The sequence below is a fragment of the Tinamus guttatus genome, unplaced genomic scaffold, assembly GCF_059628265.1.
Source record: "Tinamus guttatus ecotype Peru unplaced genomic scaffold, ASM5962826v1 Tinamus_guttatus_pri_ptg000288l, whole genome shotgun sequence".
In the NCBI taxonomy this organism is placed as follows: Eukaryota; Metazoa; Chordata; class Aves; order Tinamiformes; family Tinamidae; genus Tinamus; species Tinamus guttatus.
Genome location: NW_028288822.1, coordinates 3,547,531 through 3,574,881, shown reverse-complemented (window position 1 = coordinate 3,574,881; position 27,351 = coordinate 3,547,531). Strand labels below are relative to the sequence as shown.

The 27,351-nt window shown below is 47.5% G+C and overlaps 1 protein-coding gene across 2 annotated transcripts; it reads right to left on the bottom strand.

The window, feature by feature from the left end:
- NDNF (neuron derived neurotrophic factor) lies at positions 1 to 25,033 on the bottom strand. Of its 2 annotated transcripts, none has more exons than XM_088527680.1 (4): positions 25,018 to 25,033; positions 4,000 to 4,191; positions 3,022 to 3,146; positions 1 to 2,003 (listed from the first exon to the last, which is right to left on the bottom strand). In XM_088527680.1, the coding sequence occupies exons 2-4, from the start codon at positions 4,188 to 4,190 to the stop codon at positions 610 to 612; spliced, it is 1,710 nt and encodes a 569-aa protein (XP_088383806.1). In that variant the 5' UTR covers position 4,191; positions 25,018 to 25,033; the 3' UTR covers positions 1 to 609. The 2 variants fall into 2 exon arrangements, with proteins under 2 accessions (XP_088383806.1, XP_088383805.1); XM_088527679.1 differs by lacking the exon at positions 25,018 to 25,033 and adding an exon at positions 24,058 to 24,240.
- Positions 25,034 to 27,351: the final 2,318 nt, after the last annotated feature.

Genomic DNA, 27,351 nt, shown 5'->3' with positions numbered 1-27,351 from the left:
CATGAAATACATACAGTATTTAAACATTAAAATGAGCTAGGTAAGAATTTACATTAGCAATTAAACTGATTCATGTGCAGCCCAGTTAATATTTAGTTTAGATCTGTATTTTAATGGGGGGAGATTTTAATAGTTTACAGTCATAGAAACATAAACATTTAAAACAAGACTCTATAAAATAATTTACAGAAACCCTACCATCTACAGTGAGAGAATGGGTGAGTGACTGTGTGTTCTGTGTGCGAATAACAAGGTAGATGACTGATTTATCTCGGGTTTTTAAGTAATAAAATAATTTAGAAGCAGTTCATGCAATATGGAGGTAAAGGAGTGCCAGTTCCTTCAAGGTTTCCTGCTACCTTGGACATCTACTGAGCATCACATGTGGGTCACCGGACACATGATAATACAACTGTTGATGCTACCGGAGAGCAGCGGCCTCAGTTCCTCCAAACAATTACTTACGTAAACATAAATATACAAGTTGATATCTTTTCTACACAGTACAAATAAAGGTCACAACTTCTCAGCTGTGCGAGTAGTCAATCTGTATACTTAAAGCAGGGTAATGTTCAGACTGGAGTTCCATAGATTTCTATATACAGGGCACTAACAGAACTTCCTTGTTTTCACCAATTTGCCCTGGTATTTGACAGAGTGCCCCCCGTGCCCTATGACATAAACATCCAGCAGGTAGGATTTGCCTGGCTGCAGGCCTCGAATTGTCTCTGTGGTAACTGCTTTCTGTATATTCTGGCTGTGAAAGTATTTACAGAGAACCTTTTCTGATTTCTTCCTTGTATCCGGACCCAAGCACTGGTTCTGTTCTCTTTTCTTCTGCTCTTCATTATAATTATCATCCACTTCCTTTTTGTAGATGCAGAATTTGTTTCGCTCTTGGGTCCCTAGCCATGCCACTGTGACAGAAGAACATGTGCGAAGCTTGTCGAAGGCTTTGATTCTTGTGTCTTCTGGAAGAGAAGGAAACAACTGCTTATTAGGCCTTGTTGTAGCCAAAATCTTCAATATGGAAGCACCTTTTTTGCTTCCTTTCAGCCTAATTAGATATTTAGCTTTTGCTTTCCCTCGAAGCTGAAATTGCCGTACACCCTCAACACTTTGAGACAAGAGAAGTTTTCCATCTCTTCTAATTTGGATCTGAACAGCATCCAGGCACGAATGAACAGAGAAGGTGACTTTTTGGTGAGAGGAAACAGGAGCAAAACGCAGAAATTTGGCTCCCTTTCTCTTGATAAATACATCTGTTACTTTGCCATCCTTCAACTCAACTGTCTTCTGTTTAGCCTCCTCTTTCGTTCTGGCAAAGGTGCCAACATATGCGGTGCTCATGTTAGTGTTAGTATTTACTGCAAACATGTCAAAGTAGTACTGCGTGTCGGGTTTCAGATCAGACACCGTGAAGATGTTCTTGTTCCCGATGCAAATCTTATGCAGATCAACTCTTGGCTTTGAAGACATCTGGCGCCCAAACTTTGACGATGATTTTAGGAAACCACGTTCTTTTCCCGAGTTGTTGTCTGAAGGGAAGCCAAAATGGGCAAAGTCAAATGGACTGAAGTCCAGGCCTGGTTTTGGAGCTATCATGAAGGCATCATCAGAACTGAGTTTGGCTTCAACAGCACAGAGGCTTTTGAAATTGTGTTCTTTATTGATGACTATGCAATACTGAATTGGCTGTTTCAATAAGGAGGCAGTGGGACTTGGTTTCCATGCTAGGGTCACTGTAGTACGTCCCAGAGAAGTGACATCAATTCTGGGATCATAAGGTAATTCTGGGTAAGGCTGGTCTGATTCTGGAGTAGTGGTCGCATAAACTTTAAAATGTGTATCCTTCTCTGTGGACAGCAGATCTAGTTGGTACAAACCAGATGGGGAACTAGAGGACACAAAATACTCAACGTCGTTGCCTTTGTAAGAGAACAGCTCTGTGCCTTCTTCATTAGTAATCTGCTGCTTCTGCTGCTCAAGAGGTTCTGGCTCACCTAGATTACGAGGAAAGACAGACATTTATACAGACGTGCAAAGGTCTGTGAATATGAGAAAATAAAACTCTAAAAACTCTTCTGTATAAAATACAAAAAAAAGTAGATTAAAAGGAAGGTTATATCTTCTGAGGAATACATAATCATTACTCTGTCACATCAGGCAGGTAGGCTGGTCTACACCCAGGTTAAAAAGAACACAATAGAAATCACATCTGATCAGTATTACTGGAGTCTCACAGGTGGTGACCGACACCCTCCATTAGGTCACTTCAAACACCTATCTCGGAAGTGTCCTACAGTTCTCCAGAAGGCACCAGCTCCACTGTCTGTCTCTGGGTATCGGCCCCTCCAAACCCATGTGTGCAAGCACAGTGAGGGCAGCAGGTGACTATCCTGCTACAGTCTGGTGTATGCCCCTTAGCACTTGCATTAGAGGTTCTGGAAGCCAATGGTATTTTCTTTCCTGAATAGGAATTATGTTACTACCTTCAAACAAGCTTTAAGTGTGCCTACAAATGAGTCCTCAAAGGGGCAAGGTCAGCCTTGCAGGAATGCAAATCCCCATCCTTTCTCATCTTGTGTTTCCCAGCAAAGCTGCCAGTGAAACTGAGGCCAGGCACACAGAGTTTGCTGTGGCAGCACCCGGGGCAGTCTATAAGCGTATCCGCAGCTTTCAGGTTTCATGTTGCTGCTGTACTGGATAGCGCTCCCACAGGTCTTCTCAATACTGCCCTTCTATAGCTTTTCAACATTTACTTTCTGACCTATGCATGCTTAGTTCCCTGGAAGCTGATTTAACTCAAGCACAGGTCTTCTTGCATTGCTCCCTGCTGCCAGTTTCCTGCACAAAGGCAGGACTGGGGCTGAAGATCCAAACAGAGGGAGATCACAAGCACGGGCCTGCTGTGAAACTCCCAGCATCCCACTGAGGCTGATTTGAGAGCCCCTGAATCCTTGGAATCCAGGAGAAAAGCAGGTCTCTGAGGTGCAAGGGCAGCCTTTGATGGTTTGTTACCTGAACCGTCTCCACTGGCTTCCTCTGGGAGCTCTTGCACACTCAGTTTCCACTCCAGAGGGGCATCGCATGGTGTCACTGTCACTGCTAAGGGAGTGTTGTCTTCTTCAACCACAAAGAAATACCTAGGGGAAGGGTAACAGACCCGCAACATTAATAAATTCTGATAGCAGACAGCCCACAGACTGTGCAGTATCAAGGTCCATCCTGGTGGGGCAACAGAGACACAAGTGTTGCTCACAGGCAAGGCAACAATCTACGTAGCATGTGTATGTTGGGAGGGCATGGAAAGGGCAAGAGCTGAGGAGATGGGGGCTGAAGTCCCCCCCACTAAGATGGTGCTGCAGATTGCACACTCCTCATCTCCTGCCTCCCCTCCATCAGCTTCACTTCCTACCCCTACCTTCACTATATAAGATACCAACAGTCACAAGGGTATAAAAAAGAAAAACAGGATCCTTTCTGAAACTTGAAGATAGGACAGGTCAGGGTTTTTGTGATATATCTGAGTAAGGATCCTAGAAACACATATGCATTCAGGCATGTCCCTTTTCCTCTCCTCCCCAAGGAGGAGAGCTCCTTTTTTATTATAAAATGTTCCCCTAGGAAAGCTTAGGGAGCTGTGTGATATGAGGAGGGAAGTGTCAAGATCGGTCTCCCCTGAACTCTCTGGAGCCTCGTTTTCTTCTCCAGTCTAACCACAGTATTTTCTAGCCCCAAAGAGTGAGGCTGGAAAATGAGAGTTCATCTACACTGGCTCATGCTGTTTTGTTAAAGCACAAAATTAAATTAAGAAGAAGGACAAGTGTAGTGGGGCAACTCTGTTTCCAACCTCCTTCTCCCTCCCTTTGCTCCCAGGCATCTGTATTTTTGTTATTTAAATTCAAATTTTGATTCAAATTTTGATTCTAAAACTCCCAACAAATAAAACTACTAACCCCAAAACACAACTCTGTGATTTAAACTGGACCCAAATACCTTTTAGGAGTGTCTCGGAAGAGATAGCTGCTGATTTCGGCTCCATCGGGGATTACTGATGAATCATGAAAAAACGCCTTGTCCCGGATCTGCATTTGGAAGAGCTCCTCATCTCTGGTAGGCAGCTTCTGCGTCCTGGAGCCGGGCGGCAGCAGCAGCAGCCAAAGCAGCGCACAGTGGAGCAGGAGCATCCTGCAGCAACACAAGGATTCCCGCGTGAGGGTGGCGGAACGGCAAGCGGCAGCTGCAGGAAAGCACCGGCTTTTGGCACGACTTGCAGCACAAGCAGCCACAGAGCAGTGCGGAACCCACACGTTCCTCTGGTGCCGCCAAAGAGCCTACAAGGTCTCTAGCAAATCACATATAAACCTATGGTAGCAACCAAATGTTTAAGGCAAAACAGTAAAACCAAACTCAGAGGCATTTCAAAGCCACACAGGTGAGGGGCCTAAAGCGGATATGGGCTCGAAAGGCCTATTGCACTGCTGAAATGCAGAGTTACCTATAACACTGTGCCCTCCGTGCACTCGCGTCACAGCTTGCAGGAGCCTCTACGGCCATACAAGCACTGGGCACGTATAAGGACTATGCTTGAGGGGTCAGAGAGGTTGGATAAAAGTGCGTCAATAAGATCTTCACCTCTCTAACTGCAACTGAAAGGAAGCCTGCACACTCGTTTCAAACCGGTATCTCCCTCTCCTGAGCAAAAGCCTTGCACAGGTTTTGGAAGAGCTGCAATTCAGGGCTTTGCCGTAGCAGAGATGGAAGATGGTAACAAGTGTAAGCACAGAGCAGATGGAGGGGACATCCACTTTACTTTCCTTAGGAGATTTTGGTTGTGCTTCCAACAATCCTTTCGAAAAATAAATATTTCCAGTGAAATTGCTCTTTATAAAAATAGTGAATTAGAAAAATATGTGCTATAATCCCCCACATACTCAAAGCACATTGGTATTAGCATGCAATTCAGCAGGGCTTAATCCTCAGGTCTGACGGGAATTCCAAAACACAAAAGCAGAGAATCCCTTACAAATTAGGCATAATAATTCATAATCTCAGCCTTTCATTATTATGTCTACAAGTAGGTCAGTAATGACTACCTTAAGATATACAGTGGGACAGACCATCTCCTTTCACTGCAGTAGATGATCTCATACATAATGGCTGTGGTGTGGGAAGGAGGGAGCTAAGCCTGTATTTTGCCATAAGCAAAGTGAGTTTAAATTGCTAAATGATAACATTTTTAAAAATAGAAAAAAAAAAAAAGAATTCAAAGCTATTACCAAAATTGTATTAGCCGCTGGATTAAGAGAAAAGTGTGATTAAAAACTGAACCAGCAAGAACTTTTTTATCTTGCTTTTATTGCTGTTACTTGGCTGAATGCATGAGTATGCATCAGTCTTTATACTACAGTGTAAGCTGATTATGGTTTTGTAACAAACTTTATTTTTCTTTAAGATCAAATCTGATATTTAGCCACTTTTTTTTTTCTTCCACTTGACCTTTCTTTAATCTCTTAGACAAAATTAGTAAATACAAGGCTCCTTGAGAAGTGGCATGGTGTATTCTGAGCCACAATAACATTGTTCTTGCCTTTCAAGCCCTTTAGAAAGTTCCCGGCGCCCCTTCCCACACTCTTTCACAGAGGCAAGTGATGGACATCCCGTCAGCTTCCAGCCACCCCTCCTGCGGCCACCTGATCCCTGGTGAAACTCGCCAAGCACGGGACAGGCAACACAGGGCACCTCCATCTCCTGGGATGAAAAAAATCCCGAGAAAATCTTCCCAAGCCATCGCTCCGCATCTCCCCCAAGGGACTGCGGCGTGTGCGTGTCCTGCAGCCCGTAAGGGCACGCACAGCCCTTCAGCGGGGTGGGTGTCCTGGCCCCAGAAGGGTCTGCACGGGGCTACTTTCATACTCCTCATACTGCTTCCTCTGCCTGTAGCATCGCTGTTATCTAATTGCTTCTTTCATAAACAGTGCTGGTTCCCCATGCTCTACTTTACTTTCTGTCAGCTTTCTCTTGCCCTTTCATCTCAACTTCATGCCAGCTTTGCTTCCTAATGGTTTCCCCCATTCTTGCTGTCCAGCTCAATCCCTTTCCTTAATAAATCTTCCCCCTCGCCTTCCAACACACACACACACTCCAAAAAAAAACCAAACTCATGAGGCAACAGGTACAAAGGAGAACAGGTAACAAACCCTAAGTGGTTGTAAATCGCAAGTGAAACTTACCGAAAACTCACTCACCAAGAGTGAGTTCTTTCGCTGCTTTCGCTCTTGCCTCTCCTGACAACTAAGCCTGCTGTTCTTCCCGAGTTTTCTCCCTCACCTGCATATTACTGTATTTACAGTCAGATCTTCGCCCTCCTGAGCAAAACAAATACATGAACTGTCCAAAGAAAGAAAATGCTTAAGGTTCATGTGGCAGAGTTTCTTCCGTTCAGGTAGGCAGCATCACCACGGAGGCCCCCACGTCTCTCCGAGCAGGCAGCAGGCGTGTGGGGAGGCTCTGCGGTGAGCTCGGTAATCCCTATATGATTCCCAGCCCCTCTGCTTCCCAGGCAAGCCCGGGCCATGCTGAGGCTGCTCTTGGTCATTTTCCAGTCGGCACCAGCTGCGCCCTCACTTGTTCTGTGATGACCTCAGGACACAACACCCGGCCGCACGGCAGCGAGGCTCCGTTAGCAGGATTCCCTGTGAGCACGAGCTGGCCTTGCAGCGCTCCATCACTGTTACTAACAGGTTTTGAATTGTACATTGTAGTATTAGCTTTAATATTTTAATGATAGGTTACTGCTCTACTCTGACCTAGGAAGGGAAGGAATGGCTTTATAGAGGATATGGAATTGCTGCTTATAGATAAATCATGATTTGCCCTCCCCAGTATTTGACAACTTTTGTCCTAACAAGTTCCTTACTTAGCTTTTGATGACCATGGGCACGTTTTCTTGAATTCAGACTGAAATGTTTATACTTATCAGCAAAGCTAATGACATTTGACCTTTTGGAGCAAAGATCGTAAGTCAAAATACTTGCTGACTTGAGTCACCAAAGTCAGCAGAAATCTCCCATACAAAGTAGGATGAGTTCTGTGTGCGCTAACACACTGTTTATTGATTTTTCAAGTATTATCCTTGGCCAACAGGGATGAAATTCTTTCTAACTTAATCACAGCAGTTAAAGCAGATTATTTGGTTAGGTAAGCAACACTGGCACCTTCTGAAGACAGTGTCCTCCATATGAACCTCTTGAAATTGCAATATTGTATATTCTCATAGTCACTTCTAGTGTGGTGTAACTTTTATTAAAATAAACTATTTTTGATTATAGGACTACTCAGGCTAAGCTTCACTTCTTAAATAATTTCACTAGCTAATCCACTTTGAAAACCCTTGTGGACAGTACCTCCATCCCGTTCACAATTGTGGTGTGGAGAAAAGTAAAGATTTGTCTGTTTGTGGTATCTCATTATTACAGCATTTTCAGCTTAGCAATAACCTCCAAAGATCAGCAGATTTAGTTCTGTGGTTTTCATCAGGCTACAAAACCAGCAGTGACCCATTCTATACATGAAATTGAAATGGAAGTTTTGTGATCCTGTACCATTTGCAGGCCAGTAAGGTTTTGGGTGCCTTCATTTTCACATATCCAACCTCAGAGCCCTAAAAAGGAACTAGTTTTCACATACCACACTTCCAAAAGTGGGACACCAAAGTAGCAAAGAGGCATCCAAAAATCACTGAACAGGTTTTGGAAAACATGCTATTAGCATTATGCTGTGCTTTCACGCATGTAAATAAACAGATTTTTTTTTTTTTAACAGTGCATTGATTATAATCTGGCATGACTTTAAGCTAGATTCCCCACAGTTTACTCACACAAAACATCACAAAGAAAGCAAAAATAATTTATTCCTTCTATGTTTACTCCTGGGAAAGCTCACCATCGGGCAGCGGCTTTCATGGAGTCTCTCAGAAAATCCACTTCCTAGCTCCCCGTGCATAAATTAATGCTCTGCCACTCAGTTCTCGGAAACTTTTGACAAATGTTTTTGTTTGTCCTGTGTGATGAGGCCTGAGTCTGCTTTATTTTTAGAGCACAAGATGGAGCCTAAACACTACACTGTAAAGCAATACAAATAATGTGAAATATGTTGTGTGAATTTTTGTTCTCCAGACTCTGCCACCTCCTAAATGTCTTTTATTCCCTTTTCTACAAGTTTGTCTTGTTTTCTTTTCTTTTAAACTCAGAGTCAATATTTTATTGATATATTCCTGCTGACTGGAGGGATTTGCCTGCTGTTTATCACTGAATTTAAGAGACAGCCAAGGTAAACAGTCCTAAGTGAAATAACAAGCACCGTTTTCCTTCTCTAGGATTGCAAAAGTGCCCTCTAATGGCCTTTCTTTACCTCTCACTTTTTTCCAAACTCTCTCTGAATGTCTTAACCCTGAACGGCACCGCGAACCTGCCGCCCCGGCGGCCTGCGCGGGCGCGAGACTCGGGGTAACAAGACCTGGAAGAGCGGAGATTGTGGGACGCAGCCGGGCCAGCTGATCCCGAGGAGGTCAAACGCCGACACGGGGCTACCGGCTACCTTCAAAAGGAGACGGGATCAGTCGCCAGCCCTGGCGCCCCAGCGCCAGCCTCTCTGCAGCGCCCGCAGCCGAGGGAGGGCAGGGGCCAGGGCTCCGCAAAGCGACCGCGCACGCTCTGCGTCGGTAATACAGCAGGATTGAGACCCACGGCCCTCCAAAAAGCAGCACTGCCTTGCACGTTCCTCCATTAAGGAAAAAGAAAAGGAGAGAACAGAAAAGCAGAGAGATCCTTTTTTTCCTTTTCCTTTCCTTTTTCCACTTCTGTCCCTCTCTGGGAAGCAGAGCTGTGACTGCAGGCACCCGAGGGGCCCCATCTCCCGCCAGGCAGGGCTGCTGCCCAGGCTGCTTCCCGGCCGGGGGGCCATCCCCGCATGCCGAGCGCAGCGGGGCCGGGCAGGGCTGCCCCGGCTGCCCCTGTTCTCCCTCCCCCCTGCCTTGGCCGCCCTGCCCCACGGAGCCCCGCAGGCCCACAGGAAGGGTCTTTGCGTGGGAGGGTGGCGTGGCCCTGCCTAGCGGAGCAGGATCCTCCACACTTAGTGCGTGAGCCTCCTCAGAGGCGCTCAGTGCACAGGAACGAAGGCAACGTACGTCCGCACCAGACCCCGCGACATCCCCTTAACAGCAGCCACTCTGCGCAGTGGGTCACTCAATGAACCCATCCACGTCTATCTAAATAGTTCAACAGATCAAAAATGCATGCTGTAAATTTGAAGTGGCATATAAATTACTTTAAACACTTTACCATTTACTACCTTACAAGTAAGAGGTGGGTTTTCCTTCAGAAAGTATAAATAAATAAGGGGAACAGCCTAAGCATTTTATAAATCAGAACAATAAGCACATACATGAACACTATACAGTTAAACCTGACCACAGATTTTATGATTACAGCTCCTTTCTTTCTTCTGAATTATACTCCAACAACAAAAAGTTCTCAAACTTTCCAAATTCCTATTTATACAAGTACTGCCTCCAGCCTTCAGAGATTTGTATAACTAACTGCATCTAGGTAAAAGTCCTGCAAACATCTAGGTAAACTGTAATATTAAGCAGAAATAGAAAGGACAAGAGGATGTGGAACTGGCTTAAGTTTCAAATTTGGGGATAAATTAGATTTAGCTCCAACGGTGCCTCACAGGATTTTCCTGCAAGCCACAGAGCTGAAGGGAGGCAGCGGCAGGTTGGGTTGATTCTGGATCGAAGCCAGAAAGCAGAGCCCCTGGACAGCAGTTTCCCAAACGTGCAGCCTCCTGTCAGCAGGCAGGGGCACAGGCAGCTCTGCGCTTGGTTCCCTTTCCAAAGCGCAGAGACTTCAGTCAGACCCGACCAGCGCTACCGGCATAGACAGATGAGAGCCTTGATGCACTCTTCTGGTGGCGGTAGCATTGCCTGTACCTTGCCTGTACCACTAAAGCCTGTACCTTGCCTATCCTACAACAAAATGTAAATCCCTGAGGACAGTCAGCCCATAGCAGTCAGTGACGTCTCGCAGGTTGCACGCAGTGTGCGTCAAGGCATTGGGGTCTTGGTGCCCGCAGAAATCCCCCCTAGCCAGCTGGGGATCCATTCCGCTTGGCTGTTTGTGATAAAGGCAGCGGTGACCTCCCAGGAAACGGCATCGCGCGCCTACGCGCAGCGCCCGGCCCCGGCTCGGTGCGGCTGGCCGTGCCCACGCGATGGAAAGCGCAAGCCGCGCTGCCAGACTGACCGCTCACAAGCCAGCGTTACTCACAAGTCATCTTCAAGTGCCTCCATCTATGGAAAACATGGGCTTTACTTCTCAACTGTCTGCAGGTCATCGAGACCTGTAAAGGATTTACAATAACGAAAAAAAGATCTGGGTTTAGTTGAAGCAAAGGCATCTGGAATAAATAAAACCTAATGCTTAATTACAGAGAGTGGAAAGTGCATGACTGTAATTTAGTGAGGATAATTTCAAGGCACTGCCTGCCACGATGTCTTTGGGTTGCATTTCTTCTCTTTCTGGTGTATAGACGGTTGCTTTTTTTCCTCCTTACATCCTATTTTTAAACACCAGGGTACCGGGGTTGTTATTTACGTTACCCACGATGCATCTCTTAATAAGTCTGTAGATTTATTGACTTAAGTCTAGCTTTGGAAATCAAAGGGTACATTGTGGGACCAGTCACACTTAGTACCAGGACTCGGCAAGTTAAGAATCTGGGAGCTTTTCCATTATAAACTTTATTTCCAGAGAAATGTAACACAAATATATGCAACTCAGCATACAAAATTATCACCTCAGCAGAGAGTAATTTAAAGTGTGCCTGCTATTTCTGGCTGTAATGTAATTAGTTGCTTTTAACGGGCAAGGAAGAAAAAAAAAGGCTTCTAAATTTTTAATTCTTTAGTGAGAGCTAGTTGTTTAAGGAGGAAAGCATCACAAAAACATGTTTGGGATGCTTGTATTTTTTTTTTTTAACAGGATACCAAAAGCTTATGGTCTGGTTCCGCCTGATGCTTTTCTGTACTGATAACACATTCCAAGGAACGTGGTCCAAGGATCTCTGAATGAAGTCCCTTAGTGGTACATACGTAAGAGCCACAAAGAAGGAGGACACAGGCAGAATACGAAGGCCAAGGTTTAGATTTCTTAGTAAAATTTGAAGAAAAATATTTCTGTGCTGCGCCCACTTGGATGTGCCCGCTCCCACTGGCATGACAGAATACAACAGGGAGGAAACACCCTTTATGCACCATTGTACCTATAATCCGTGGATTAAAGCTCCCTAAAGACACACTCACTCGATGCACTACAATAGTTCCTTTGAAGCTTTTAGGGTGCACGTCAATGACCTGGGGATTAACAGACCTTCTCTTGCAATTCCATTTCAGTACATGTTTTTCCTTTGCTGAAGTATTGTTTTAGCCAAGTAAGTCACTGTAGCATGGGAAAAAAGCCAAGTATATGTGTGTGTCTGTGTGCATATATCTTGATAGAAATATAACCATATGAAGAATATATATACACACATTGGAATCAAATCTTAACGCACAACAGTGGCAATGAGTAACAACTTCTGGGAGAGGTCAACTGAGGGGCTAATACTGTGCAATGTGGAGCTGTCTCAAATTAGACATGTCGAAAAACAAACATACTCAGGGAGATATGGCATCAAAAATCAAATTTTACATGGACTATTTTGTTCCTAAGTGGAACCTTATTTTTCCACATTTAGTGGAAACAGATCCAATGCTGATACACTGGAATCACCATCCTGGGGCTGGTGATTTATCACATTAGATGGATGCTTCAAAAAACAAATGAACGAACAGATCCTAGTTACGACATTTGAGGAAATTCTAATTTTTCCTTTTGCTAAATCACAGTATTTTTTTTTCCTTCACAGTAATTTCTGTTCATACAATTCAGTGGAGAGCATCAAAACCAAGGAGTTCCCAGCGGCCTCTTACATTTTCAGTCGGTCTCTTGCCCCTCTTTTGGGGAGGGGGTTGTAATGGCACACAAGGAAGTTTAAATTATCACTAGAAGTCAAATGTTCTAAGACTTGCACAGAATTTGGGTGGAATCTGCTCATTGCCACTGGCCCCTGCAACGCTCAACTCCCCCTTGCAGGCCTAGAACAAGTTGGTTCCATCCTCTCTCTTCACCCATCCTGCGCTTAAAAAATTCCTGACCCGGGCGCTTCACTGGAAGCTTAATTCTGAGAAGGGATCTGCCTGAAGCCACAGCAGGGTGTGAGCCCAGGTAGAAAAAAATAGATATGACACAGAAACAGCCATAGGAGTTGTTGGCACAGCTCTGGTAATCAACTCCGAACACCACACGGCCCAGGCCCAGAGGTGTTTTATAACGGAGAGCAATTATTAGCCCCTTGCTACGAGTAACAAAAGCGGGCAGTGCGGTTCCTCATTCAAGGAAATCACAATATAATCCTTTCCTTTAATCACAGCACAATAGCTGCTTCCCCAGGCCAAGTCATTCTGCCTTCAGCACAGCCCTGCGAGTGCATGTTACTGTCTCTCCATAATGAATCTCAGCAAGGGGATTAGCGGGTAGAAATTCATACGAACAATTGCAAATTACAACCAACACAAGTATGTTGGTATTGGTACCAAGTTTCCCACTGCTTCTCTATAATAGTTCTGAATGACATTATGAGCAACTGCCCTTGCCAAAACCCATACGGCACGAGGAGGACTGAAAGTTTCAGGGTAGAAAGAAAATTGAGCTGAATTAAGGGGCCAGAGTAGAGTCAGGGCCTACACAACTTGCTGTCGCATTATCAAACTGCTGGGGCTTGTGCTTGGAGGTCAGAAAGACCTCTGGAAAACTCTAAAAGATAAAAATGAACTAATTAACCCTATTAACTACAAAAGGAGTTGAGATTACTTGAGCCATTTTTAGGGCCTGGGGAATGCCTATCTGCTGGCAGCTGCCTATGGCTAACACGGGTTTTGTTAAAGGGGCAGAAATAAAAGGCCTGAGCCTGGCAGGGAGCTGTGGAAGAGGCTGTGACACAAGCGACTGGGGATCACTGCTGTGATTTATAGGGCAGGAGCTGGGCAGTGTGAGGAGCAGCCCAGGGGGGAGCTGTTGCCACCACCTCCTCAGCTTGGGGGAAGCTGAGTTGGCAGCAGCAGCTACTGCTTGTAGAAACTTGTGTCCCTGCACAGGTACCTACAGTTCCTTCAGCTTTTTAAAAAATATCTCTATTTTTTAAATACATTATAAAAATCCACTATTTCACTATTTTCAATTTTGTTTTTTCAAATCTGCTCAGCACAAAGGCTGCCTCCCTCAGCTTCCATGAGAAGCAGAGCTCTGCCCAGCATGGGGGTGACGAGAGCGCCACGCACACCCGCCCACGAGCCACAGGCAGCACCAGTACGCGCAGCCCGGCCGTCCTGCCTCTGCAGACGCAGCTTGCCTGGCACAGCTGCACAGGAGGTTTCAGCTGCACGTTTATGGTGTCTCTTTTACTGACGGTGGTTTCAACAGTTCGAGGCTAAACACTAACGACTGCAGCTGCTAACACCTGGGATACAGGGGAGAGTAAGCGCAGCAGAGCAGCTCTCCAGAAAATCCTCCCGGAGCTGAAAGAGCGAAGCAGGGCAGCCGCTCCAGGAGGAGCCCCGCGGGCAGCGCTCGAGCGCAGCGGGCACTGCCCGGCCAGCGCCGCAGCGTCCGCGGCGACGGCAGCGCCACGGCACCCGGCTCGGCGCAGCGCCCGTTTGCCACCCAATCCGCTTGGCAGTTTGGAATACAAGAGTTCTTCAATCCAGAAAAAGCTGGTAGTTAACTAGGTACTTGGATAAAGAAGAAACAGCATTTATTTGAAGTTATTTCTGTTGTATTATGTATTTCCCCTCCTTATATTTTTTTCAATCTTATTCTTATCTCTCCTGCATTATTTTAGTTGCACCTGCATCATTTTAACCAGACCTACAGCCAACCTCAGAGGAACTATGTTTTTTCTACATAAATTGAGGCTTTCTCAGGAATACAGCAATGCAGATTAGCTGATAGCTTCCCCCTACACACACACCCCAAAATAAAAAAGAAGTATTGTAATTATCAACACAATCCAAATTTTCATATTGGATATCATAGAATCATAGAATCATAGAATGCTTAAGGTTGGAAGGGACCTCTAGAGATCATCTAGTCCAACCCCCCTGCACACGCAGGGTCACCTAGAGCACGTGGCACAGGACTGCGTCCAAGCAGGTTTTGAAGATCTCCAGAGAAGGAGACTCCACAACCTCTCTGGGCAGCCTGTTCCAGTGCTCTGTCACCCTCAGTGTCAAGAAATTTTTCCTTAAGTTCCTGTGGAACTTTTGGTGTTTCAGTTTGTGGCCATTTCCTCTAGTTCTGTTGGTGGCCACCACTGAAAAGAGGCCAGCACCATCCTCCTCACTGCCTCCCTTGAGGTACTTCTAGACACTGATCAGGTCCCCTCTCAACCTTCTCTTCTGCAGGCTGAACAGGCCCAGCTCCCTCAGCCTCTCCTCATAGGGCAGATGTCCCAGGCCCCTGATCATCCTTGTGGCCCTGCGCTGGACTCTCTCCAGCAGCTCCACATCCCTCTTGTACTGTGGAGCCCAGAACTGGACACAATACTCCAGATGTGGCCTCACCAGGGCTGAGTAGAGGGGCAGGATCACCTCCCTCGACCTGCTGGAGACGCTCTTCTTAATGCACCCCAGGATCCCATTGGCCTTCTTGGCCACGAGGGCACACTGCTGCCTCATGGTCAACTTGTCATCCACCATGACACCCAGGTCTTTCTCTGCAGAGCTGCTCTCCAGAAGGTCGGTCCCCAGCCTGTCCTGGTGTCTGGGGTTATTCCTCCCCAGGTGCAGGACCTTGCACTTGGCCTTGTTGAATTGCATGAGGTTTTTCACTGCCCAGTTGTCCAGTCTGTCCAGGTCCCTCTGGATGGCAGTGCAGCCCTCTGGGGTATCGGCTACTCCTCCCAGTTTGGTATCATCAGCAAACTTGCTGAGGGAGCACTCTGTGCCTTCATCCAGGTCATGGATGAATAAATTGAACAGGACTGGACCAAGGACTGACCCCTGGGGGACCCCGCTAGCCACAGGCCTCCAACTAGACTCTGCACTGCTGATCACCACCCTCTGAGCTCTGCCATCCAGCCAGTTCCTAATCCACCTCACTGTGCACTCATCTATCCCATATTTCCGGAGCTTGCCCAGGAATATATATATTATATATTGTCCAAAATCAGATTAAGTCTTTACATTACATACCTTCACCTTTAAAGGTCTTACTAACCCATTATGCATCAGGGAGGTGCTCTCTTGCAATGATTTGTCACTTACTGCAGAAAGTCACAGATCCTACGTGTGCAATTTCCCCTAGTTGAACAGGGCTGCTGAAAGGAAGTGTTTGGAAATGGAATATATTAAATGCAATGCAAAAGATGTTGATATTGAAGTATTTCTGCCAGCACTTTCAGCATTGGAATTGGTGGACCTTATCCCAGTTACATCTGCAAAAACTTTCCCAGACTCAGCATGGATCTTATTCCCCATGCTCATCTCTACCATCCCTAAAACACAGCATATACAATTTCTTACTCACAAAATCAGCGTTGCTGCCTTCCTCAGCAGCTGATGCAAACAAGAGCATTCAATGGTTCATCAAAATAAACCACACCACAGCCCTTCCATTTCTTCTAGGTATCACTCTGAAACTTGTTTCTTTTGAACCGCCACTTTTACATGGGTCAGGAGGAGAAAGAGGAGGAATACTAACACTGGCTGAATTTTGGCTACAGACATGAATTTCCTTGGAAAGAAGGATGGAAGGATGGAACAATGGAAGGAAAGGAGGAGGGGATTCATGTAGAGGACAGCCCAGTACATTAGACCAGATGATTACTGAAGAATCACTCAGCTGGCTACCTGCAGTCACCACTTGGTGTTGGCACTCACTACTGGCACTACAGATAACCCAAACTGCTGCTTCCTGCAGGAGGCCACAGCTCTGCATTGCTACAGGCCAGGGAGGCAAATTCTGCCTGCACTCCCATGCATGGCTCCCCAGCCTGCATTCCTGGTTCTCCCTCCAGCCCTGGGACAAACGAAACAGGCAAGACGCACGTGACGCTTGCGAGAACATGTGCACCACGGCACAGGGAGGGCAGCCAGACTGCGCCCAGGAATCCTGCTGAGGTGAGTCAAGGTTGCCACAGGTGCCAAAAAGCAGGTGACAGTTCAGGACATGTGGGGGCCACATGCTGGAGGAGCCACAGACCCTGCCAAGCTCCCCGCCTGCTCCGAGTCAGCTCCAGTGTAGCTGGCAGCCAGCAGAAAGACCTGCCTCTAGGGCTATGGAGCCAGGCAACGCCAAGGGCTCGGCCTCGAAGGGCAAAGCTGTAGAGCAAGCACGGAGCAAAGCACTGCCCCACATAGCCACCTTACTGCTGCCACTAGTGAGCCTCAGCCAGAGCTCCGATGGGCACTCTGCATCTTGAAAGGTCACCAAACACCAAGCCCAAGGCCAGCAGACCAGGTAGCTGGCAGTCATACAGACCCCATACGTGTGCCTTTTCCTCTCCTTTCTTTTCTTCATCAGACTCCTTGCTTTGTTTCTCTTCTTTTGTTGGCAGAAGGAGGAGGACCACTCTCCCTGGCACACTGTGGGGCTCGTGCACAGCAGGTGACAGCAATGTCTTTCCCGGCCCCAGGCTCTGTGGGAAGCTGCAGGGATGCCCAGGAGAGGTGACGCCCTGCTGCGCCACGGGCTGCCTGTGTTGTCCTGGCCGACCCTCGTTCGCCATCGCTGGGCTCTGGGCCGGAGGGCAGGCACAGGCCGCAGTCCTCGCGCTCCTGCTGCGGCTGCCGTTACACCGAAGGCCAGCGTAGGGCCGTCCGTACAAGGTGAGAGCGGGATGGCAGCATGCGTGGGAGCTGTCAGGCTCCAGGGTGCCTTTGCAACACTTTTTGTTTTTCTAAACACTTCTAGTCATGGTGTTCTTGCATGACCAAGATGAAATGTTTTTCTCAAGTGTGAAAAGACTCACGTTCTCAGCGAAAGTGCCACAGGGCTCTCAAAATGGTCAGGGTCAACTGCAGAGCTGTAATAAGGGATTTCAAAATCAGATTATGAAAAGGGTGGATTCCAGCTTCTCTCTCCTGCTAGACCAATGTTTATTTGTCCAGTCCGGCAGGTGAAAGGTTAGTTCTTCATGTAGTGAACTCGGAACAAACGCGGAGGGAGTGTGTTCGGGCAGACAGGTCAGGCTGTTCTGGGTGAGTGAACATCCAAACAGCCCCAAGCCATGTTGACCTGCTTATGGCAACCATCCCTGCTCCGCCGGAGGAGAGGGAGAGGGAAGGGAAGGACAGGAAGAAGGAAAAGACCTTCCAGATTAAGGGATGACTGGAATTGGTGCCAAGGGAATTTATACTTTTCCAAGGACAAAAGATGCAGAGTGAGCTGTGGGGTGGCCCTCGCTGCTGCCTGCTGGGCAGGCCTCCGACATCCTTGGATGAAAGTTACCGCTAAACAGCAAAACATCATTTCAACGTTATCGTTAATGCTGTACTGCAAGAACAAAATATTGCAGATTTTAAAAAGATTCTGTTGCTTGGTACTTTATCCACACCAAGCAATTCAGCAAATGCAGCGACAAAATCAAGGCAAGTAGGTGGTCTGCTTTCAGGGAGAGAAAAGCCAGCCTTGGTGACTGGCTGCAGGGCCAACGCACGGGCACCTCTGTGCAGGCAGGGAGCCGCGGCGCGAGCGGGACGTCGGGGCCGGTTTTAACTCTCAGCTAGAAGCCGACGGGAAGGAGCAGAGCCCAACTCTGGTTTCAATTACGAAAGCTTTGATTTCCCACAAGGCGGGCACGGGAAGCCCTGCCTCGCGCACGGCTCTGGCGCTCGCTCGCGGGCTGCACACGCGCAGTTTGGCTCCGCACAACTGCAGGGCAGCGTGGCGGTGGCGGCCGGGCTGGCGCAGGGCTGCAGGACGCGGCGCAGGGCTTCCGCGGCCACCGAGCTCTGCGCTGCCGTGAGCGGCACGAGCACAAGGATCCCCTGAGCCGGGTTCTGGCCTACTGAAGTGCATCTTGCTGCTACGTGAGAATTTGGCGTTTTCTATGGAAAACGCTCATTGTCTGAATTTTCTTATAAACATCTTGTGACTACTTTTTGTTAAATGAGTGAGAATTGGAATATACTCCATTAAGTAACACAGCACATTTCTATCCCTCAGCCTGCATCTTAGCCATTACACACTTGCAAGAGATGTCTTATGCTTTGCCTCAGAATACCTATTTAAACCAAATGTTAAATTAACTTGGAAGAGCCTAAATCCAAGTTTTGTTCATGTGAGGAGAAAAGGTTTTAAAACCTACTTATCTTTCAAACTAGGATTACAGTACAGGATTATGAAAGTTTTAACTGACAGACATAAAATCTTCCCTGCAAAATTATAACCCTTTAATACCTTCTAAGACTATTATATTTTTATTCATTATTTTTCATTACTGAAAAAATCAGTTTGAGGAAGCCCCTGGCGTCTTCCCCACATAAGGGAGAGATCCTATTAGTCCTACAAATGACACTCAAGTAACTAATTCTTACTCAGGAGACAGAGGCCATGGAGAATTAAATGCATATTTAGTAGCCAAAGAAACACAAAGAACAGAGAGTAGGAACCGTTAAGTCTGTTCACTGATGTTTGCCGTTGCATCCACAGCCCACAGCTGGCAGCTCTGAGATACTTGGCTTTCTTGCACAATCATCATCCCAATCTGTAAACAACTTAATTTGCATCAGGTTTCTGGATTTCAAACTGCTAAGATACGTTCAGACTGTTTGAACATAAACAAACTAGTAGTAAATCTACTACATTTAAACAAAGTAGCAAGAGAGAGATCTTATCTTCCCAGTATCCTGGATGCTTTGTAAAAATCACATACTGTACTTGATCCTCCTAGATCGGTGCAAAGAACCTGCAATTCCATTACAGCCTGCTATTCATCTGCTTCCCTACCAGACTTTGCAACAGGAGAAGCAGTTGGACTAGCACTGCTCTATTTTGGAATTGATAAAGGTGAGAAAGATTAAAAGCATCATTTTTCTCCTTCTAAATAAGTTACAACCTCTTTAAAGATTTCTCCCCTCCAGAAAAGCAGTGCCTTTAATTAGGAGAACAGTGCTCTTCCCCTGTAAATCACAGCGGAAGTGTCGAGTTCGGGAGTGTGTCACTGCATAAGGGTGCGCAGGTCACACTTGAGGGGCACTCATATCCGGCCCATGGAGAGGCGAGCGAAGCGGGAAAGATGAATTATTGCCTTTTGTTTTTCAGATTTCCAGGTGCTCTCAGTAAGTACCACTGCTGCTTATCTCAGCTACCCTGCCATCAACAAACATCTCTACAACTACTGTGTTTAATTATGAGTGAGCAGTCTCAATCCCTGTGTGGTGCAACACCCCCACTGAGGCTCGTGGTCACCAGGTGCAAACAATCCTGCCAGCTTCTTGAGCAGCCCAGGAGCAACACGTTACCGAATACACGCTCTTCTGCCAGTGCAACGGGACAGGCCACTGTATGTTGTCTCTAGAAAATGTTCAGCACAGTATTAGCATGCAAATGCGAGTGTCCATCCCTTATAAACACAAGCACCTTTTAATTTATCCAAATGCTTACTGTGCATTAGATTCTCAGACCAAATGTTCTTCTGCTGACTTGAACAGCACTTAGAAGATGAGCATAAGCTAAAAATCTGTCCTGTAAAATGTCCCAAGACTGTTGCTTTTTTTTTTTTTTTTTTTTTTCTGCAGAAAGTTATAATATCAACTCTCTAGCACTTCAACTAAAAGGATGGTGCCGCTGGCCTCTGACACATCTTACACGACCTACGCAGTCCCTAGGGTACAAAGCCATCTAGGTAGCCACAGGATTTTCTGTTCATTCCTCCTACAGCTCTGTGTTAACATTTACCTTTCTCCAGTTCACTGGGGGTCCTTACATACTACAAGCTAGAAAATTAATTCTGAAAGAACAATCTTCTTTTTAGTGTTTACTTTCTCTGTCCTTAATTTATTCCCAACTTTAAGCACGTTCTCCTGGAGTTATAATTTATTACCCTGACCTATTTCCCGCTCTAAGGGCAAATACTTCCTTCCCTAATGACATCTTGTTAAAGTTTTCAAACACAGCATCTTCTCAGCCTTCACAGCCGTTCCCCCAAGCATTACCTTTTTTGAGGAGTTGTCTCAGGCTGAAACCATCACCGATTTCATTAGGATTTTTGTTGCAGAAGCATCTTAGTCACAACATAAAATGCAGCTTTCGCAAACAATCATTTCTCTGAGACGATGCTTGCTTACTGCACTGTTTGTCGTTTAAGAGAGCTTAAACCACGCTTGATTCCTCTCTCACTGCTGCTACCTATGAAACTCCACTGCCTTTAACAAAGTCCTCATTTACTTTCCATTCACTTCTGCTCAGGTAACGCCTACAACTTCTCCTCCTTGGAGGACTGTGTACTCAGTGGCATTAAAGTCTGTAATCAACATCAAGGTATAATTAGGACATATAATCAAGGGACTGTCGATACAGGCAAGCCTCATTCCTCATACATGCAAGCCTCATTCCAAATACGTATCTCTTGATATATAATTAGTCCGGATTATGATCCCCAAAGGTTTTGCTGGCCATTCCCACTAGTACACGTACCATTTTCTGACGACTTGCAAAGTTGTTTTCTTTTACGAAGTAGAAGGCTCTTTCGTCAGGCCAGCCCTTCTCCTCTGTATTTTATAATCGAACAGAAAAAGCAAGTAAAGCCTCCACATTATTTTAACTATTATTAGTGGTTGAAATGGCAGCCCAAAGTGGCTGCAGAGCGTTCCATATTAACAACATGAGCTTCTTTGAATACACTAAACGACAAGAAATGTGCAGTTTTCATTAGGCTGCCCTTAATGTAGAAAACGTGCACATTCAGCAAGGTCGAATGGAAACCCTGCGTCTACAGTGTGTCTATTTGTACAAATTAGTAAATCTGTCTCCTGGAAAGGGTCACTGACAAATGAAAAGATAAATACCACTTAGCAAAACAAAATAAAAACAGCTCTAGAGCCATGCAAGATCCTGAAGGAAGACTGAAATAGCCCCTTGAAAATAGTGAAGTAATGGGCTTACAGTTTTATTATTCATATAAAGTTTAGTGACTTCAAAAATGAATGTGAAGCCAAACAAGACTTGTTATCCCACTAAAATCTGTGCTGTAACTGAAGCCAGTACCCAGATGTTCTGTGGTAAAATCTGTCGCTTCGTTGCATATAAGCACCACATACGCTGACATATACTTCTGGCCTGCCTTTAATCCAAACCTACTCAGATTCTGGATTATTTTTCTAGCAATCTTTTAAACTGCCATGGGAAGCATAAAAGATGGCCTCCTACAAAACTGTTTGATACCATCTTGAAATGTAACCATTTGCAGAAATAAATCAGGATTTCTTTTTAATAAACTGTTTATTACGAGTCCTTCAGAACATAAATTATAGAAGAAAAAGCTGGGTCTGAGTTTATAAAACATCTCATCTTTTTATATATATTACAGCAGAAGACCCTGCCGCACTGCAGAAGGGAATACCCACCAAGCAAGCACCAGCACTGGCACAACCGCAGGCGGCCAAGTGAGATGCCCTTGGACATCTGGAATCATGTATTTGAAGGCTCAAAAATCCATGTTGCAGCCTAGATAAATCCGTGTTCCCTGTGCAGTGGATCCATTAACCCACCCATCAGCATCTCTAAGTATGATGGCGACTCTGAGGAAAGGCTTTGGGACTTCTTAGAGGGGAAGCGGGGGAAGCTTCTCATACGCTCCGTACTTAGGTGCACTTCACATTTCCCAAATCTTTAGCAAATAAAACAAACGTTTTGCAAGACAAAACTCACGACTCCTTCATGCTACAACACAAGAAGAGCAACACGCAGTATTTCTAACAACCCTCCACTGCAGCCGATGACAAACCAAACATGCAAATGCTATTTTTACCGCTACAGTTTTGCTCTCTGAACGCTAGAGCTTCCAGCGCCACACTGAAATCGGCCCAGGACTGGAATGAGGGACTGTGGAACAAGAGGAGCAGCAGCACTGGCTCCGTGTCCAACGATGGCTCTGCAGCTGATGCACCCTGGAAAGCGACGGACAGGGCAGGAAGGCCACAGCTAAGTGCTGGGAGCACCAACTGTCAGGCGAGCACCGGGAACGGGGAGGACGCGTTTACGCTTTGCAGGCAACACGGCACAGGCGCGACGTGATTTTGAACAGCTTGCTTGACAGTTTGCACCATATTGTATTTATAAACATTGTGCAAACCTAACTGCTTTCCTGTGGCGTTTTCTGAGTAATCATCTTCAACAAAACAGACGCACAGGGCTATCCCGCGCAGCTCCTTCTCATCCTAGAAAGCACTCAAGTAAGGAGACAAGCAAACAAATGGCCCGCTTGACTCTCCAGGCTCTCCCAGGTGTCAGGCCAAGTGTCCACCGGCCTGGCCATGGTATCCCCAAACGCCAGAGCTCCACCTGAGAACACAGCACAAGGGAGGCCAGAACCGTGCCAGGCTCGCGCTGTTGGCTTTCATGTGTCATCGTGCCAGGAAGAACCAGCGCCCATTCAGTTCATACCACAGACACCCCCCCAACACACACACACACACACACAGAGACATCCAGCAGCCCCCAGGTACGGAGGTGACACATGTTGTACTTTGCTAACAGGACAGTGCTAAATGTTGAGGTCTCCCCTGAGAAACAACGGGGTTTCTGTGCAGGACAGAGCAGAGCCATGCTCCAAATCAGGGAGTGCATGCTGCACCCCTGCTTCTTGTCAGGGAAACATGACAAGCCTAAGAAATTAATTATTTTTTTCAGATATATCATACAGCTCTTTTGAATTAACAGTAGCTTGTTATCGTCTGACATAGAGAGTTTGCCTATAAAGAACAAGTATCGTTTCCTTAAATGAAACACAGTACCAAGACTCCAAACATACATATACATATATATGTATACAGCATACATAGAGTATGTGCGATACTACTGCAAATTTTTGCTTCAGAGTGTTTTAGTAGTCAAAATCAAAGAGAACACACAGTCTCTCTGGAGAGCTTATAGAGTCCTCTCCTTCCTCGAGCTTTAACAAAATCTAAGTTCTGGGAACTACTCTTAAGCACTTACAGAGACTTTAGGGGTGGCAGGAGGATGACCCCAGCAGCTCTCCCATTCAGGGATGTGTTTTGCTGCTAGATAGCAGAGCGGAACAGGGAGGATGAGGTGCTCCTGACAAGCAGCAATGCAAACACCATTCCGAGGACAGTTAAGAGCTGGGGAGTTCAAAGCAGGCTACACAGAATAGGCATGCAAACGGGTGCTCACGGTGCCCAACGTCCAAGGACCGCTTTTATAGGCGTCAGGCTTCGGCCGAGGCAGGCTCCCTTGCAAGGCTGCTGCACACAAGGCACCCAACCACCGCTCGCCCTCGTGTCGCTGCTCCACGTGCACACGGGTGCAACTTGCCCGGTTCTAGGAGCGCAACCCCGGGGCCCCCGCGCTGGCCCCCCGCCCGCAGCTGGTGCCGGGGGCGCTGCAGCCCGCGCGGCGCCCCGACGGGGACAAAGATGCTGCCAGGTCGGGGTCGCCAAGCGCTCCCCGCGCGGCGCGCTCGCGATGGGGCCGCTGCCGCCGCTGCCGGGGCGCTGCGCGAGCTTCAAGCGCTCCGGGCACGAGCGAGCCCGACGTGCCGCCCAGACGCTCCGCTGTGAAGCGCCGCGCGCCGCAGCTGCCCCGCGGGGACCGCGAAGTTGCAGCCGCGCGAGGCAGAGCCGCAGCGCGGGGAGCGCAGCGCGCGCGGAGCGGGCGCAGCGAGGCGCGGAGCTGCCCTGCGCGGGGCGCCCGCCCGCCCCGCCTCGCTTACCTTGAGCGCCGCGTCCGGGCCGCGGCGGCGGGCGGCGACGAGCTCGGCCCGCGCGGGCGGGCAGGGGCTGCGAGCGGGGCCGCGCACCGCGTCCCGCGGCGCTTTATAGCGGCGGCCCTTCCCCTCCCTCCCGCGGGAAGGGGGGAAAAAGAAAGAGGGAAAAAAAAAAAAAAAAGCGGCGGCGGCGGGAGGGAACGAGGGAGGGAGGGAGCGGCCCCCCGCGGAGTGGGGGCAGGACCCGCTTGCCCCGCGCCCGCAGCGAGCCGGCGGGCAGGCGGCAGCGCCGCGCAGCGCGACACAACTTGGCGGCGGAGCGGAGCGCGGAGCGGAGCGCGGAGCGGGGCGCGGAGCGGTGTCGCTGCTGCCGCCGCCGCTGCCGCCGGCGGGCGGGCAGGGTCCCGCGGCCGCCCCGCCCCGCGCTGCCACCGCGCGGCTCCGCGGGGGGGCCGGGGCCCGGGCCGCCCGCAGGTAGCGGCGGCCGCGCCGGCTCCTCCCGCCCCCCGCGCCGCCCGGAGCGCGGCGAGCGGCCTCGGGCAGGTGAAGGACGGAGCGGGCAGAAACAAAATGAAAATCGTGCTCTCGCCCGGCGGCCGAGCCTGGGCGCAGGGAGGAGGGTTGTCCCAGGGCCGGGCCCCGCTGCAGGTGCCGGCGCTGCCCCGGTGCCCCCAGCCCCGCTGGCAGCCACCTACCCCGGCGCCGCGTCCTTCACTGCAGCCAGCGAAGGCGGCTCCGGGACGGCACAACATAGAAGTTTACTGAAAGAAGGCAGGGATGGAGAAAGAGACGCCCGGGAGCCCCAGCCCTGTCACCTTTCTGTCTTTATGTCTCTGGTTTTACATTTTTTTTTCCAGTGGCATTTATCCATTTCAGATAAGCTCAAGGATATGACTTTGGGGTGAGGAAGAAAGAAATGGGAGTTTAGAATGACTTTATGCATTTTGAAGGAGAGAGTAGAAATACCTGATCTCTGTGGAGAGCATCCGGACCCTTCTCCCTCCCGGAGGAGCACTTCCCTCCGACTGCAACGCCTCAGTCAGGAAACCTCCGTGAGCGGCACGGGCGGCACTGCTGCTGCTGCACAGCACGGAGAGACTCAGTCACCCAAAAGGGAAGACAGCAACAAACTACACTCAAAAGTCTCATTTGTTAGGGAAGATCGAGCGCAAGCACTCTGTTTTTTCCATACACCTCTGGAGCCTCTGCAGGCAGCGAGGTGGGATGTGCTAGGGCGAAGGCAGGCGGCTGCGTTTGGTGACTCTGTAGAGCCTGCAGAAATGGCTGGCTCTGGCTGGAGGTCATTAGAGGTAAAATATTGCTACCCAGCAAAAGAGCTCTTGAGACCGTGTGATTCGTGTGTTTTATACGCAGGCAAACAGATTATTTTTAACCTGAGGACAGTTTTAGTGCTATTGTTCTTAGCGGGTATTACTATTTGTGATTTCAGTGGAGGTGAGGTGACATGCCCTGAATGTTATTTACCAACGTACATGAATACTTACTGTGCTGCAGGGCGATCCCTGGTTTGGGGGTGCTTGCACTTCCATCAAGATCGGCATGATTTAGAGCATAGCACAGAAATGCTCGTGGCTGAAGGAGCAGTTTAAACACTTTCAGAATAAGATTTGCCATTCTGAAAATTTGCAAGGAACAAAAAAAATAAACTTCAATATGGCAGGCAGATCGGAGATTTAAACAACGACATGATATGAAAGTCCGGCCGGTACTTGGGCACTCAGATGTATTAGAAAAACAAACAAAAAAAGCAAAACCACACACCTGAACCTGAACATTAGAAGCCCCATACATGGTAAATTCTATAGAGTAGGTTTTTTTGTTGTTTTTAATCCATTTTTTAATCCATTTAACTGTCCTTGGTACTAAGAAACTGGTATTTAAGTGCTAACCCCTGACTACTGAGAAGACTCCTGTACAATCCTTATAGGAACAGGTATCAAGTATGGGGTATCTTACCACACCCTGGGCAAAACACCTGGGAGTGCGAAATGTGTTGTTCTTTATGCATATGCAGTAAAACTGAGAAACTGCAGGGGAAAAAGATGTGCAAACACCTAAGTGCCTTGGTTTTGGGCATTCACCTTCTGTTTCTGTGTTCTCTCCAAAGATTTCCAAAGAACATCGTTTCCCCAGGAAAAAAAAAAAAGGCACAAAAATGAATTTCAGAGAGGCATGGTAAACGCTGTTGAGGACCAAATTTTTCATTCTCATGTACTTAGATTTTTTTTTTTTTTTTTTTTGGTAGCTGTGGCTCATTTACTCGGAGTCTAAAACTGTTTTGACTTAAGTGAGCAAATAAATATCCCAAATTTGGAACATCTGTAATTGGTCCGTGAAGATGACTGCAAACCGCCAGGCAACAATTGCCCTCTTCACTGTTTCACCACACTGTGAGACCCTGTTAGAAAGGAGAGGTGCTACCAGAAAACAAGAAATACGTCATGCATTATTGGCAAAGAGGGAAGTAATGTTTAACAAGCTATCCATGGAATATATCTGAATAATAGAAGTTTCTGAAACAAAAATGAAGATATGCAATTGGATGTTCCAGGAGCAGAGAAAAGCGGGCTAATTCATCATATAAATAATTCATTGCAATTTTGGCACCCAATCTTGCCGCGCTTTCAGTATGGAGGGCAGATGACATTGGGTGTGCATATGTGTATATTTAATCTTTTTTTTCCCTAAGTATCTCACCCTGATGGAGATCCACAAGTCTGTTGTCAGTAATCCATTAACATGTGTTGCCAGGATGGGGATATCATTATTTCTTACTCTCAGAAACAGAGGAGATGTTAGCCTGGCCTTGCCACTCAGGTATGCCTCACCCACCACTACATACTCTCACTGTGCAGGGGCGCAGAGTGATCCCTCTTGAGAAGTGGGATGCGTAGGGGAGCAAGGCTTCAAGGGGCGCGTAGGAAGCGTGTGGCTCCATAGCTGCCACTGCTGCCCTTGGCTTTTACAAATGAATAAATGTGCAGGTGGAGCCAACCTCAGCAGGGGCTTACAGATAAGCAATAAAACTCAAATTGTTCTAAGCACAGAGATGATACTCCTAACAGTGGCAGAAGTGCTGATGTTGCTTACCCGGTTTTGCTCGCCTGAGATGGAGCCATTAAGTTTTACTCGAGGAAGAGGTCAAGGTTTTCTTCTGACTGCCACGCAGCGAGTGGGGGCTGCCTGAAGCCTGCTGATCTGTGTGTGAAAGGGGGCTGCCTTCCCAGGGCCACAAAGCAGGAGGGGGTTGCAGTATTTCCCCGAGGGGCACTACTTTAG